This window comes from Typopeltis vanoorti, chromosome 12 (assembly GCF_054136105.1).
Source record: "Typopeltis vanoorti isolate ZY-2024b chromosome 12, IOZ_Tvanoo_1.0, whole genome shotgun sequence".
Taxonomy (NCBI): Eukaryota; Metazoa; Arthropoda; class Arachnida; order Uropygi; family Thelyphonidae; genus Typopeltis; species Typopeltis vanoorti.
In genome coordinates this window covers 69,018,448-69,033,340 of record NC_143560.1, presented here as the reverse complement: position 1 = coordinate 69,033,340, position 14,893 = coordinate 69,018,448, and the positions used below count along the sequence as shown (strand labels likewise).

The following is a 14,893-nucleotide window of genomic DNA, read 5'->3' as shown; positions in this document are numbered from 1 at the left end:
CTGCCTGTTCTTTTGGTTGTTAAAAATTTAATATATTTTATTCTGTCATAGGGCTATAATTGCAAATGACTTTATGCGTGGGTTATGTATGACGAGTGGTGTGGAATTTGTGGAGTGAGTTTGATGGGCGAAAGGATCTATATAAGATGGATGGCTTGCATTTGAATGGTTACGGTGTAAGAAGACTTGAGAAAGTGTTGCTGAATGTAGTGGATGTGCAAATTCAGGGAAACTAGATTTGTTAGGGGGGGGGGGGAGTAGAGATACAGTCCTTATGGAGGCAGTTGAATGTAAGAATGAATATAATATGCCAGAGCAAATAAGGACAACAAATCTGAGTGGGATAGTTAATATAAGGCATCAAGGTAGGGTTGGGGCTAATGGGGGTCTTAAATTCATGTACACTAATACTAGGAGTATTAGGAACAAGAAGGAAGAGTTTTTGGCCATGGTTGGCACTTCCAGACCACAGGTTATAGGTATTAATGAAACATGGCTGACTGTAGATGATATAACTAGTGGCATTGAATGTGATGGTTATAGTGTGTTCAGGAATGACAGAGAGAATAAAATCGGGGGAGGAGTATTGTTGATGAGCTCCAGCCAAGGAGAATAGAAGTTGAATTGCAGGATAGAGAAAAGAGCACATTTGAGGCCATTTGGTGTGAGATTGTGGCTAGCAGAACTAAATATACAATTGGGTGCTGCTATAGACCAGATGATGGAAAAGATGGTGGTGACAGTATGCACAAGCAAATAGAAGAAATGGGTGGAAGGAGGGTGATTATTATGGGAGATTTCAACTATGGTCGCATTGATTGGAGTGAGGAGAGGACACACGGGAGGAAGGAACTGGATTTTATGCGGTTATTAAGGGATAACTATCTGCGACAGCATGTAATGGAAAATACTAGGGGTCAGAGAGTGCTTGACCTAGTAATTACATCTGAGGATTTGGCTGTAACAAATATGACCACATTGCCACCAATCGGTGAGAGTGATCATAGGGTCTTAACTTGGGAGGTGTCTAAAGGTGTAGAATTTTCAATTAAGACAGGGTACATGTGGAATTATCGGGCTGGAAAGTATGACAAACTTAGAAGTTTGATTGGTTCAGTGCCATGGCATGTACAACTGCAAGGACTAGAAGTTGATAGTGCATGGGAGGTAGTTAAGAAGTGCTTGCATGAAGCAATGGCTGACTGTATACCTAGAGTCCGAATAATAAATCAAGTAGGGGTTAAATGGATGAATAACACCATTAAGCTTGAGTTGCAAAAAAAGAAACAACTATGGAGGGAATTTAAGGAGAAGGGTGACCGGCAGGCACATGAACGGTATAAAGCGCAGGCCAGAAGGGTGACGAGTGTGGTAAGAAAAGCAAAAAAGGATTACGAAAGAACATTGGCCATGCAGGCTAAAGAGAATCCTAAACAGTTTTTTAGATATGTAGCAAGTAAAAGGAAAAATGTACATGGCAGATTGATTTTAAAGAATGCCGATGGTAGGGAGGTAACTGAATCAGTTGAGATAGTTGAGTTACTGAGTGAGCACTTTGCAAAAGTATATCATCCAGGTGGTGACATTGCAGAAACGAATAAACCAGTAGATTATACAGGAATTGTGGTTAATGAAGTGGAGGTGAGTAGTCTATTGCATAACCTCAATGTCAATATATCTGTGGGATTGGATGGTATACCAGCTCGTGTTGTACGAGAAGCAGCTAAAGAATTGTCAGTACCCTTGACCATTTTGTTTAATTTGAGTCTCGGGTCTGGGTTAGTCCCGAGCGGGTGGAAAGAGGGGAAAATAGTTCCACTGCATAAAGGTGGTTCCAAGACTGCTGTTGTAAATTACCGACCGATTAGCATATCAGGAATCATTGTCAAGGTCTTAGAGAAAATAGTCAAGAGGAAAATACAAGATTGGATAGAAGAAAATGGGATACTGTATCGGGGACAGCATGGTTTTGTGAAGGGTAGGTCATGCCTCAGTAACTTGCTCACGTATTATAACACAGTGACGGCTGAACTGGATAAGGGTAATGGGTTTACGGTGATTCTACTGGACCTTGCCAAGGCATTTGACAGGATTCCACATGGAATTCTAATCAGTAAATTGCAGCATATGGGAATGGACATAGGGTTGGTGAGATGGATAGGAGGGTGGTTGACGGAGAGATATCAGAGAGTGGTTTACTCAGGAGTAGAGTCCACAAGACGGCCTGTGACTAGTGGTGTGCCACAAGGATCTGTTCTTGGACCACTGCTGTTTAATTTGTTCATAAATGATATAGGAAATGATCTGAGAGGAACAGTTCATTTGTTTGCGGATGATGCGAAGTTGGGTAGGGCAATAGTGAATGCAGATGACGTCAAAATTTTGCAGGATGATTTGGATAGATTGGAGGTCTGGGCTAAGGAGAATGGATGTCAGTTTAATGTGGCAAAATGTAAGGTTATGCATTTTGGGGTGAAAAGATTGGCGGCAGTTTACTGCATTGGTGGAACCCTGCTCCAGGAAATTGATGAGGCACGAGATTTAGGAGTGTTGGTAGATAAGGAATTGAAATTTAGGGGACACATTGCAAAAGTGACCAAAACAGCTCATCAAATCACTTGGTTGCTGAAGAATACGTTGACAAGCAGGTTATTGTTCCTGTGTATCGAGCCTTGATAAGACCCCATCTAGACTACTGTGCTCAGATTTGGTCACCTAGGTTTCTTCTTGATGGGGAGGAGGTGGAGAGGATCCAGAGGCGAGTGACCAAGATGATAGCAGGTCTGTGGAATGAACCGTATGAGAACACGTTGAGGATTTGTGGGTTGCAAAAATTGGTTGATAGGCGGAGGAGGGGAGATATGATTGAGACATTCAAATTACTGAAGGGTTTCTATAAAATTAATTCAGAAGATATTTTTGAGAACAGGGCTGGTTGTGGGAGGACTAGGGGACATCCATGGAAACTGGGCAAAAGTGTGGTTAGTAAAGGTATTAGATCTGGGTTCTTTACTTTTAGAGTAGTGAATGAGTGGAATGCGCTCCCTGAGTCTGTGGTGGATGCTGTGACAGTGAATGAGTTTAAGGCGAGGTATGATAGATACTGTATGAATGTCAAATAGTTGTGATGAATATGATTTGGGGCCTCCCTCGATGAGTCTAATGACTCCCTGGAGTTGTCCGTAATAATAGTAATAGTAATCTATAATTTTTGTAAACAGCTTATGAAGGACTGGTTGAGGGATACATCTGTAATTTCTTATGTCAGTTTTATGTCACCTTTCTTATATAGAAGAATGATTTTTCAGTATTCAACTTTTAAGAGTTCTTGTTCTTAAACATTCAGTATAGTTCTTGTTCTTAAACATACAATTCTGCTACTTTTATATGCAAGAGATCTATCTCCATTTTTAAACATTTCTATTAGTATTATTACATCGATTCCAGGTGCCTTTTCATTTTTGTAAGTGCATGTTTTACTTCATCTTTGACTCTATATTCATTATAATTTTCAGTATCCTCTTCTCTATTGTTGTTCTCTGTTACTTTCCCCTTTTTTGTATATAATTTTTGATAAAATTTAGCTATAATTTCCAACATGTTTGTTCTATTTGTAGTCAGTATTCCATTTTCATCTTTTACACCTGCCATATAAAAATTACCAACATTATCTAGAAGTTTCCTTGTTTTCTTTATACTGTTATTTTCTATTGCTTTTCTTTATATCATCTCTTATGTTTTTTATTTATTGTTTTGCAGAATTCAGTATATTCTGTTTCTTACACCATGTGCATCTTGTTTCCTGTTTCTTCTGTTTTCTATTAAGTCTTTAGTTTCACTTTTAATTTGTCTATTTTTATTCTTTTTGAATTCTGAGATAAATTTTCAGCATTCTTTACTATACTTTTTGCTGAAATATTGTTGAACCTTTCAATATTTGAAATGGAGTCAATTTTTTTTTTTTTTCTAAATTTACTTGAAATGTTTTTTTTTTCATTTGCAGTATTTCTAAGATGTTTTTGGTTTTCTTTTTTTATCATTTTTTGTCTTTGGACTAATCTATGATCTTTGCTTAACCTTACTTTGTTTATAATATTTAATTGTAATATATATTGTGTATCTGTTAATATATAACACTGGCCAACAAAAAAAATTTTTTTTTTCTGCTGATTATGATCTGACACTTGTTTTTTACTAATTTGGGTGCACTGATTTCAAATATCAAACCCATTTTTCTCTATCACGTTAAGGTTTTTCCCCTATGGCATTTTCTTTTTGCTAATTTGTAAGTTTTTGATAGTTTTAAGGAGGCAGTACTATTTAGAGGATCAAAAAAATCGATTTTTTAATATTATTTTCTGAAAGTATGTACTTTTAAAAATCTGTTTCTAACTTTTTATCAAGAAATTCAAAAAATTCCCGAAGATATAGCGTATTATTCAAAGCGGTGCACAGATCAGAATCGGAGCGCTCACTGCTCTCGCTTGTTAGTAAACGAATAAATGCGTAAGAACCTGCAACGGCACATACTGGTGCTTTGAATGCGAGAGAGGCCGATAACCGACCTAATACATTTCGGTGATGAAAAGTAGGCGATGACAACTGCCTAAAACAAATGAATGCTATATGCGTCATAGCAGACAAAGAACGATCGAAATCATTCAAAGCGGTGCACAGATCAGAATCGGAGCGCTCACTGCTCTCGCTTGTTAGTAAACGAATAAATGTGTAAGAACCTGCAACGGCACATACTGGTGCTTTGAATGCGAGAGAGGCCGATAACCGACCTAATACATTTCGGTGATGAAAAGTAGGCGATGACAACTGCCTAAAACAAATGAATGCTATATGCGTCATAGCAGACAAAGAACGATCGAAATCAGTCAATTGTTAATCAATTGTGAAACTATGATGAGCGCTTATAATGTTTCAATAAAGTCTCTGTTTTTTTTTGTCTTGTTAATTGCATGTTAGTTGGCAGTGAAGAAAATACAATGCTTGAAAATTTCCAGCCTAGGTTGCAAAATGAGCATAAAGCTTCATTTCCTATACAGTCATCTTGATAGATTTTCCGAGGATTTAGGTGCTGTACCGATGAACAAGGCAAAAGATTTCATCAAGACTTAAAAACTATGGAAGATCGGTACCAAGGAAGATGGGATTCTCACATGATGGCTGACTATTGTTGGAGTATTCAAAGGGATTGCCAAAACAGAACACACAGCAGAAATTGCTACAAACAAAAATATATTCCCTGAAACTTGTGTAATTTTTAATGAATATTGTTAAGTAGTTATGTATCTAATTATTGGCCTCTCTTGCATTCAAAGCGCCAGTATGTGCCATTGCAGGTTCTTATGCATTTATTCGTTTACTAACAAGCGAGAGCAGTGAGCGCTCCGATTCTGATCTGCGCACTGCTTTGAATAATAGGCTATATCTTCGGGAATTTTTCGAATTTCTTGATAAAAAGTTAGGAACAGATTTTTAAAAGTACATACTTTCAGAAAATAATATTAAAAAATCGATTTTTTTGATCCTCTAAATAGTACTGCCTCCTTAAAACTATCAAAAACTTACAAATTATCAAAAAGAAAATGCCATAGAGGAAAAACCTGACGTGATAGAGAAAAATGGGTTTGATATTTGAAATCACGCACCCAAATTAGTAAAAAAACAAGTCTCATATAAAAGTCAGCAAAAATTGTGTTGGACTGTGTAATCAGTTTCATTCTTGTTAGTGCCATTTGGGTGTCTCCAGGTCCATTTGTTTTGAGATTTCTTTTTTTTTTTGAAAAAAGTGTTTATTATTTTTAGATTTCTTTCTTCCATTAATTTCCACAGGTGCATCATTTGATTTTTTTTTTCTTACATCAGTATTTAAATCTCCAATTTAAATATTAAAATAATGTTTACCATTTTCTAGAAAATAATGTATTTGGTTTTAAACAAGTTCTTCTTCATCCATGTAGATAGATAAACTTGCACTATTCTTAAGGTATATCTTTATTTTGTCTTATTATGATTTGGAAGAGTCTTTCTGATATGAATTTAATATCTTCTGTTTAATTTTTTATTTCATTGTTAATCAAAAAACTAACACCTTGTTTGCTTTCATCTTGTTTTCCACTTGTTATTAGCAGATACTCATTGTTTAGATCTTGGATCATATTTCCTTAACGTCTATGTTCACTTATTCCAATTATATCCCATTTAATACCTTCAAGCTCTTTATCTAAGTTTATTAATGTCATCACCGATAAGATTATCCACATTACACGTATTATTACATATGATTACATATATATTATCATAACTATGTAATAAGACAAATAATTGAAAAGCCAAATGAATACCAAAAATTATTAGGTCTGGCATTATTAATTTTGGGCATTTGATTTAATTTCAAAATTAGTTATTTTAGAAGCTCTTAAAAATCTAGGAGTTGAAAAAAACTTTCATTGATATACTTAGTCATATATATATATAAATTCATCTGCATCTTTAAAATCATAAACAGAAACGAAATTTCCTATAAGAAAAGGAAGCTGGACAGGGAGATGCCATTTCATCTAAATTATTTACAGCAGCCCTAGAAGAAATTTTTAAAAACCTAGATTGGAAAAATAGAGGAATTTTGGTAAATGGAAAATAACTAAATCACATGTGATTTGCTGATGATATTGTTCTTTTAGCAAACTCTGTAGAAGAACTTCAACATATGATCACTGAATTGAATGCAGAAAGTAAAAAGAAAGGATTTAATATAAACAAAGATAAAACAAAAATAATTTGAAGTTTTTCCACTTGGTTATACTATAAATTAAAGACACCAAGAAATTATATACTTGGTTTAATCCTTTATCCAAGTGTAAGCAAACAAAGTTTGCACCTGAAATATAATCAGGACTAGGGCAACTCGTATATAGAAGCTAATGACTTCACATCACTTGCCTTAGTATCCCATAATGCAAAGCGGTGTACATACCTGTAAGGATATGTGCTTTGCATTATGGGATACTAAGGCAAGTGATGTGAAGTCATTAGCTTCTATATACGAGTTGCCCTAGTCCTGATTATATTTCAGGTGCAAACTTTGTTTGCTTACACTTGGATAAAGGATTAAATCAAGTATATAATTTCTTGGTATCTTTAAAACAAAAATAATGTAAAATAAATACATTACCAAAAACCCATTACAAATGAAACACCAGGAAACTGATATAGTAACCTTCTCTGTTTATCTAGGACAAAAGATCACAGTAGAGGGTGACTGTAAAGAGGAAACTATATGTAGAATTCAGCTTGGTTGCATAACCTTTGAAAAACACCATGAAGCACTCAAAGGAAACATTTAAATTATTATTATTTATTGAAATGCAGTATGACCTTCCCAGAGGTCATATTGCAAGAAGTAACACTCAAAAATGGACAAAGTTGATATCAGAATAGTATCCAGGAGATGGAAAAAGAACTACAGGAAGACCAAAAAGACAGTGGGAAGATGTGATTAAAGAGATTGCAGGAACTGAGTGGCAGAGAAAGGCTCAAGATAGAAATGAATGGAGGACTTTGGGTGTGGCCTTCATCCAACATTGGGCAAAAAATGGTTGATGATGATAATGAAGATGATGTATAGAATTCCTGTGATTGTTTCTTATTTAATGACTTATCCATTTTTAAAAGTTGGTGGGGGTTATTTCCATCCAAGACAGCACTTCTTTATAGTTTTGGAACTGTTTCTTCATATTTCTGGCCTTGGACACTATGGCCTTTCTTTCTTCTCTTCATATTCGTGTTTTTATTCTAACCTCCCCACGTTGACCATACAGATTGGGATATGCAGTTTGTAGCTTTCTGCCAGCTGTATAGTAGAATAATAGAAAATGGAAGGAATGGAGGGGAATAGAATAGAGATCGTTAGCACCTGAGTTACTCTAGTAAGGTCTAAAGAATCACTGAAGTTAGAAAGCAACAAAAGGAAATTGAGGAGACAAGAAAATTATTTACCCATCAGATAAGCATGAAGTATGATCTAATCCAGCTCAGGTACCCTTGTAGTTGCCAGTCCCATGCTTACTAATCTTGGTTTTATATGCTTTTTGACTTATAAGAAATGTTTGCCATAAAATTGACCCTCTCTCTCTCTCCCCCCTCTCTGTTCACTGAACTAGAGATTGCAAGCTGGAAAACAATACTTTGGTTACTATATGACAATATTGTTGAAAGTTTATTTTTCACCTGGTTAGATTATAATAAATTTAGTTTAATCCTTTATCCAAGTGTGAGCAAACAAAGTTTGCCCCTGAAAATATCTTCAGGACTGGGGTAAGGTAGTACATCACCGGGCAACTCGTAGCAAAGGTGGACCAAGCCAACATCACTCCTATCTCAGTATCTCCCATAATGCAAAACCCATCATCTCCTTGCAGATGTGTATAATGTTATGCATTAAGGGAAGGGCCACTACCCAGACTAGTTTCAACCTTTATTGAGGTCTCTTTAGTGGGAGCCAGGCCCAGAAGTGGAGATACCAGGCAGAAGCAATGCTGAGGTCATCTTTACCTATAGGAGTTGCCAAACGGTGTGCCACCTGTTTATTAAATTACTCTGGATTTAGAGAAAGATGTTGAAAGTTTATTTTTCACTTGGTTAGACTATAATAAATTTAGTTTAATCCTTTATCCAAGTGTGATCAAACAAAGTTTGCGCCTGAAAATATCTTCAGGACTGGGGTAAAGTAGTACAACATCGGGCAACTCGTACCAAGCTAACATCACTCCTATCTCAGTATCTCCAATAATGCTAAACACATCTCCTTGCAGATATGTATAATGTTATGTATTAAGGGTAGAGCCACTAGCCAGACTAGTTTCGACCTTTATTGAGGTGTATTTAAGTAAAGACCTCTCTAAAAATTATTAGACGATCCCGAAAGATTGCCCAACTCAGCGTTGTTCTACTCAGTGACACACCCACCCTATCACCGAGAAGAACTTCTCAGTATTGGCTGTACCCAGTGGCAGGAGCCATATAATCTCAGCAGTGGCCCTACTCAGAGACAGGCAAAAACCTATCCCAAGCAGAGCCTTTCATATGTCTCTTCAGTAGGAGCCAGGCCCAGAAGTGGAGATACCAGGCAGAAGCAATGGTGAGGTTATCCTTACCTTTAGGAGTTGCCAATCGGTGTGCCACCTTTTTATTAAATTACTCTGGATTTAGAGAAAGATGTTGAAAGTTTATTTTGCACTTGGTTAGACTATAATAAATTTAGTTTAATCCTTTATCCAAGTGTGAGCAAACAAAGTTTGCACCTGAAAATATCTTCAGGACTGGGGTAGAGTAGTACAACACCTTGGTCCACCTTTGCTACGAGTTGTCCAGTGTTGTACTACCTTACTCCAGTCCTGAAGATATTTTCAAGCGCAAACTTTGTTTGCTCACACTTGGATAAAGGATTAAACTAAATTTATTATAGTCTAACCAAGTGAAAAATAAACTTTCAACATCTTTCTCTAAATCCAGAGTAATTTAATAAAAAGGTGGATTTAAGTAAAGGCCCAGAAGTAATCCACTTCTGGGCCTGGTTACCACTGAAGAGACCTCAATAAAGGTCATAACTAGTTTGGGTAGTGGCCCTTCCCTTAATGCATAACATTATACATATCTGCAAGGAGATGTTATTATTATTATTATTATTATTATTATTATTATTATTATTCAGGCCTCCAAGGAGTCAAAAGACTCATCGAGGGAGGTCCTTTCTAAGACATAAAGTCTGTCAAGACTCATCGAGGGGAGGTCCCCCCCTGAGAAACACAAAGTTTATCATACCACTCTTTAAACTCACTGACCGTTCTCGCTCCCACCACTCCATCAGGCAATGCATTCCACGGCTCAATGGGAGATACTGAGATAGGAGTGATGTTTGCTTGGTCCACTTTTGCTACGAGTTGCCCGGTGTTGTACTACCTTACCCCAGTCCTGAAGATATTTTCAGGCGCAAACTTTGTTTGCTCACACTTGGATAAAGGATTAAACTAAATTTATTATATGACAATATGTTTTGCTGCTTTCAGAATCTTATGCTATTGAAAAAAGCACATGTTACAACTTTTTTTTTTTTGTAAAAAAAAAGATGTAAATTCATAGAAGAAAAATACTTTGAATTTATATTATTCAATAATTTGACTGAGATGGGCTGTAATAGATAGTTTGATATCAAAAAAAAAAAAAAAAAGTTAAGTTTACATATGTTTGCTTAATTTTGGAAATAAAGTGTGGGAAAAAAAAATTCTTTAAGAAGCATTTTAACTTTACTCACCTGCATGCCACTCCACATCACCACCTTGCCTGGAAACATGGAATTGTTAAAACTTCAGCCCCCCCAGGACAGAGTGAATTGAGTTCTCAAGGCCAGCACTGCATCTTGAAAAGTGGGCTCTAATATTCAGAAAAATGAATACATGAAAAAAAAATTTTTTTTCTTGCCAGACTCTTTGAAAAGAACAACCTCTCTCCATATATAAAGACTTAAATGTTGTTTGTTATTTGATTTGTAACAATGTTTTAACAGTATAAAAAATACCTGAAGATGAAGAAACAATATTTAACTAGTTCTAACCGACATCATCAGAGCACAAACTACAACTCTGGTGAAATACTGCACCGAATGAGGCTATTGAAACAGTTTCAATTGTAACTGAAAAGGAAAATAATGTTATGAACCTCTTCCTAATCAAATTATACATATACTATATCCATATTCTATGTCAACTTGATAGCAAATTAGCAGAGCATTTCCTGAATAAAAACCATTTCATTTGATCAAAGACATATTTCAATTTAAAGTACAGACTATTCTTGGAAGCAGCTCAAGTTCTACAGATAACTGCAACAGAAATTATATCTTTCTATTAGCAGTTATCACAGAATATCACCATGAAAAGCACCAGTCTCATTTTAATGCCCATAACTTTCTTATTCTCAAGATCATTTCATTCTTTGCTGAGTTGTGTTTCTTTAAAATGTCCCAATAATACCAACTTAAGCTAGCAAAACCCAGCATGTAAATAGTTAATTTAGGTAGTAAATTATTTATTTTTGTTCCTGTCCCATATAGTTTTTTGTTCCATAAAAGTTCACTCTGAATGCATTTAATTGGTTTATTTAAAATAACCTAAACAAATTAAGGATCTGAGTAATTCATGGCAATTTTGTTAATTTCATGTACAAACTACCAGTTATTAAAACTGTGTGCACTGTTTGTGACATTTGCTGATTACAAATTAAAATTTATAAATTGCATTATGTTGCACATGAAATATGTTCTGTATTTAATTTTTCACTTTTTTCTCTCCCACCCTTTCTTCATTAGGAGGATCACCACTGTTGGGGGATATGAGTGGAAGATTAACACCTGGTCTTAAGCCAAAGCCACCTCCCATTGCTCCTAAACCTCGTCCAAAATCAGTAGGAGGAAATATGGAAATGAGGTTGTCAGGTAAAACTCCACATGAATAATCATAATTATGTAATGTCTGATGACTGTGTAATTAATAATACAAATATATACTAATAGCTAAGCTTGCCCAGCAAGTATAACCATTTACACGTGGTTTTCCATTTTTCATTTCCCATTTTCACTATGAGAGTGCCATCTGAGAATTTGTTTATGAGTTGCCCCCCCCCCCTCCATTCTCTATAACTATCTGGCTGTCTTGTGTTAACCATGAAAGACATCACATAAAATAAATTCAATAATACTGTAGATTATAAAAAATATCCCACACAAACTCTAAATAAAAATTATAAATAAATTATTTAAAAAATCAAAAAATGCAACAAAATATTATAAAAGTATCATTTTATTGTATAAAAGTACAATAAAAAACACAAATATCAAAAATTCATTATAGTTAAAAATTTCCACATCCACTTTACTGATATTTCTGCCTTAAAATAAACATAAATTATATGTACCACAACATTCAGGTCAAAAACACTCTTTATTTCTCACAGAACCTCAACCAGTTGCCTCAACAGCTACTGTCCACCTTAGCTATATGCATTTGTGCAGACTGATAAAATCTGCTCTAATAATATATCCTGACTCAGAATTTCCCTGCCACACTTTGTTGCATTCATTTACTTTCAATATCACTCTCTACATTCTATAACTACTCTGATCTCTTTGATTATTAATCTTTGAAGCCTGGTCTTCTTCGGTGAGATTTTTATATTCAGAACTCAAGCTAGTTTCCTTTCTCTAACTCCACTGATCAAACTGGAATAGATGATGAGTTATATGCCAGTTAGTAATGATCTAACATAAATTCTTTATATATTCACCTGGATACCAGATAATCCTCCCTCTCTTCCAAACACCTGGACATTTTTTTTAACTATTTCTCCTTCCAGGTATATTGCAAATGTCAGTTCTCTTCTTGGGAATCACCACCTTCTCTATATAGTGCTCAATTCATTGTTATTCTTGTGTTCTTTGGCACTGCATTTGTACCAAATAAGATGAAAACGCTGTAATTGCTATTCCTTTTCATGATGTCATTAGTTTTTCAGTCTTTCAATCTCTTTTTGCTGGAATGCTTTCATCTCCCCCCCCCAACCTTGATTGACCAGTAAGTATACAAAGCAACCCAGGATAAAACACAGCATATCTAAACTGACTTGAGATCAAAATTCCAGCTTTGTTCTCATTTTGTACTGCAACTTACAACTGTTTTAAAAAAAATAAAAGTTAATAAAATCCATCTTTGAAAGAGACTAATTTCAAAAAAACTTTTATCCTGCTTGAACAGGGATCAAGCCTTTTAATTCCTTAGTAAGATTGTTGGATTATGTCTTCCATGCTTCTGCCTCTGTATGTCTATCTCATTCAGCTGGTACCATTTTAACATAACCTAAAGACAAAGGTGCTCTCATGGCTTATCTATAGGTGGTGTTACAGACGTCTTTCAGTCATTTTTTTTTTATCAAGTACAGCTTACTGTAATCTGGGAAAGATTGCATGCCTCCTACAATTTTGATCTAGGAAGGCGCTAGATGAATTCTTAATAACTTGCAGATAACATATTTTCATATCTGTAGGTTATCTTCCCAATCACATTACAAATTTGCACTGCAGAATTAACCACATTCTATTCATCTTTACAAGCTATCATATTTGTCTTGCATTTACTTGACAGCATGAAAGGAAATTTATATTCTCAGCTCCCCCCCCCCCCTTAGAAAATGATACAAAAAGTCAGTAATCAGGCTATTACCTAGTTGCTTTCTCATGACTGTTCTCTGGAATATAGTGATATATTCCAGAGAACTTATCACAATATTTAATATACTTACTTTCACTCTTCTTGGAAGTTCACCAATTAGTGATCGCCAATGTGAATTCATCACTCTTGCTCCATGGCATATCTCTTAGCCAAGATTACCTTTGGACACAAATCATGACTCTTAACATTTTCAGAGCATTTGATCAGGTCTAGTATAAAGTCTAGTTACAAATTTACCATGTTATGGTTTTCTTTCCATCTTTGCAGTTGAATTTCATGTTTCCTCTGTTATTCACTTTGTGCCATGACATGTTTTCTCTCTCTCTTGTGATTTCCCATCAGTGCTAAAGTTCATCACCAATCTCTTCCTCTTATACATTAATGACCTCTCATCACTAACCTCAGTTCTTATCTGTAGTTTTGCTGATGGCAGTGCACCAATTTTTCTTCTCATTTAGCAAACTTTGTAGTGCTTAAATTATCCATCTTCATGACCTTCCATAACATATTACAAATGTTTTAAACATGGATCTCCTTGCTATTCTCCAGTGGAGTGAGGACATTCTAGTGAACTTCAGTTCTACCAAAACACAGTCTTGTTTTGATTTTTTCAGTATTATAGAGTTGAATTGATTTACATATCTAGTTTTTCCTGGTGTGAATGAAACACAATACATCCTTAGCCATCTTGACTCAATCTCAAAAAAACTTGGTATTCTCTTCTGTTCATGACACTATTCTTCTGAACAACTCCTAACACTATATAAGTCCCCAACTCACCCAATCTTGGAATACTGTTCTCACATTTGGATTGGTGCACTGGAAACATCTCTAAGAATGCTTATATGAATGAATACCTGAAGATGGTAATTAGCTTAATAAAATGATCCCTCCCCACTTGCTCATAAGGCTTACTTCATTTCATCAAAGCACAGTTGGCAGTGATATAGAGGACCCTGACATGCAGAAATAGAGAAGTTATGATGCCATTGTATAAGACCTTGATCAGGCTTCATATGGATTATTGTGCACTGATTTGGTCACCGGGTTTCATGGTGACAATAATAGGTTGGAAAGGGTCCAGAGAAGATTCACAAAGGTGGTCAGTGGGCTTTGAAATGTGGAGTACGAGGACAAATTGAGAGAATGTAAGTTGCTGATCCTCGTGAGTAGGAGGAAGAGGAGGGATATGATTGAAACATATAAGCTAGTCAGGGGTTGTGATCAGGTTGACATGGAAGAGATTTTTCTTGGAATGGGAGAGGGGTGTGTAGAACAAGAGGCCATCACTGGAAACTGTATAAGGAGGGTATGAACAGAGGAGTGAGGAGAAGGTTCTTTGCTTGGAGAGTGGTTCGTGAGCGGAATGCATTGCCTGATTGTGTGTTGTGAATGTAGACACATTGAATCAGTTTAACCACCTAACCGGTCATTATGAATAAAATATGCATCCTCATACGCTTCGTATCCATCATATATTTCAATGTAATATCAATGGTATTGCAATTTTAATAAGCACTTCACATCCATGATAACCTTGATGTCTATAGATGTCTTGGCCGGTAGCGTGGTTAAATCACAGTTGAATGCGCATTGTGTGC

At 35.7% G+C, this 14,893-nt stretch overlaps 1 protein-coding gene across 2 annotated transcripts in view; it reads left to right on the top strand.

Moving 5' to 3' along the window:
• LRR (capping protein regulator and myosin 1 linker 1 leucine rich repeat protein) overlaps positions 1 to 14,893 on the top strand; it is a 917,109-nt gene that overhangs the window by 832,497 nt on the left and 69,719 nt on the right. For both annotated transcript variants that reach the window (XM_090401192.1, XM_090401191.1), the window contains one exon: positions 11,378 to 11,503. In XM_090401192.1, coding sequence (XP_090257318.1) covers positions 11,378 to 11,503 — 126 coding nt within the window. The remainder of the gene's footprint in view (positions 1 to 11,377; positions 11,504 to 14,893) is intronic.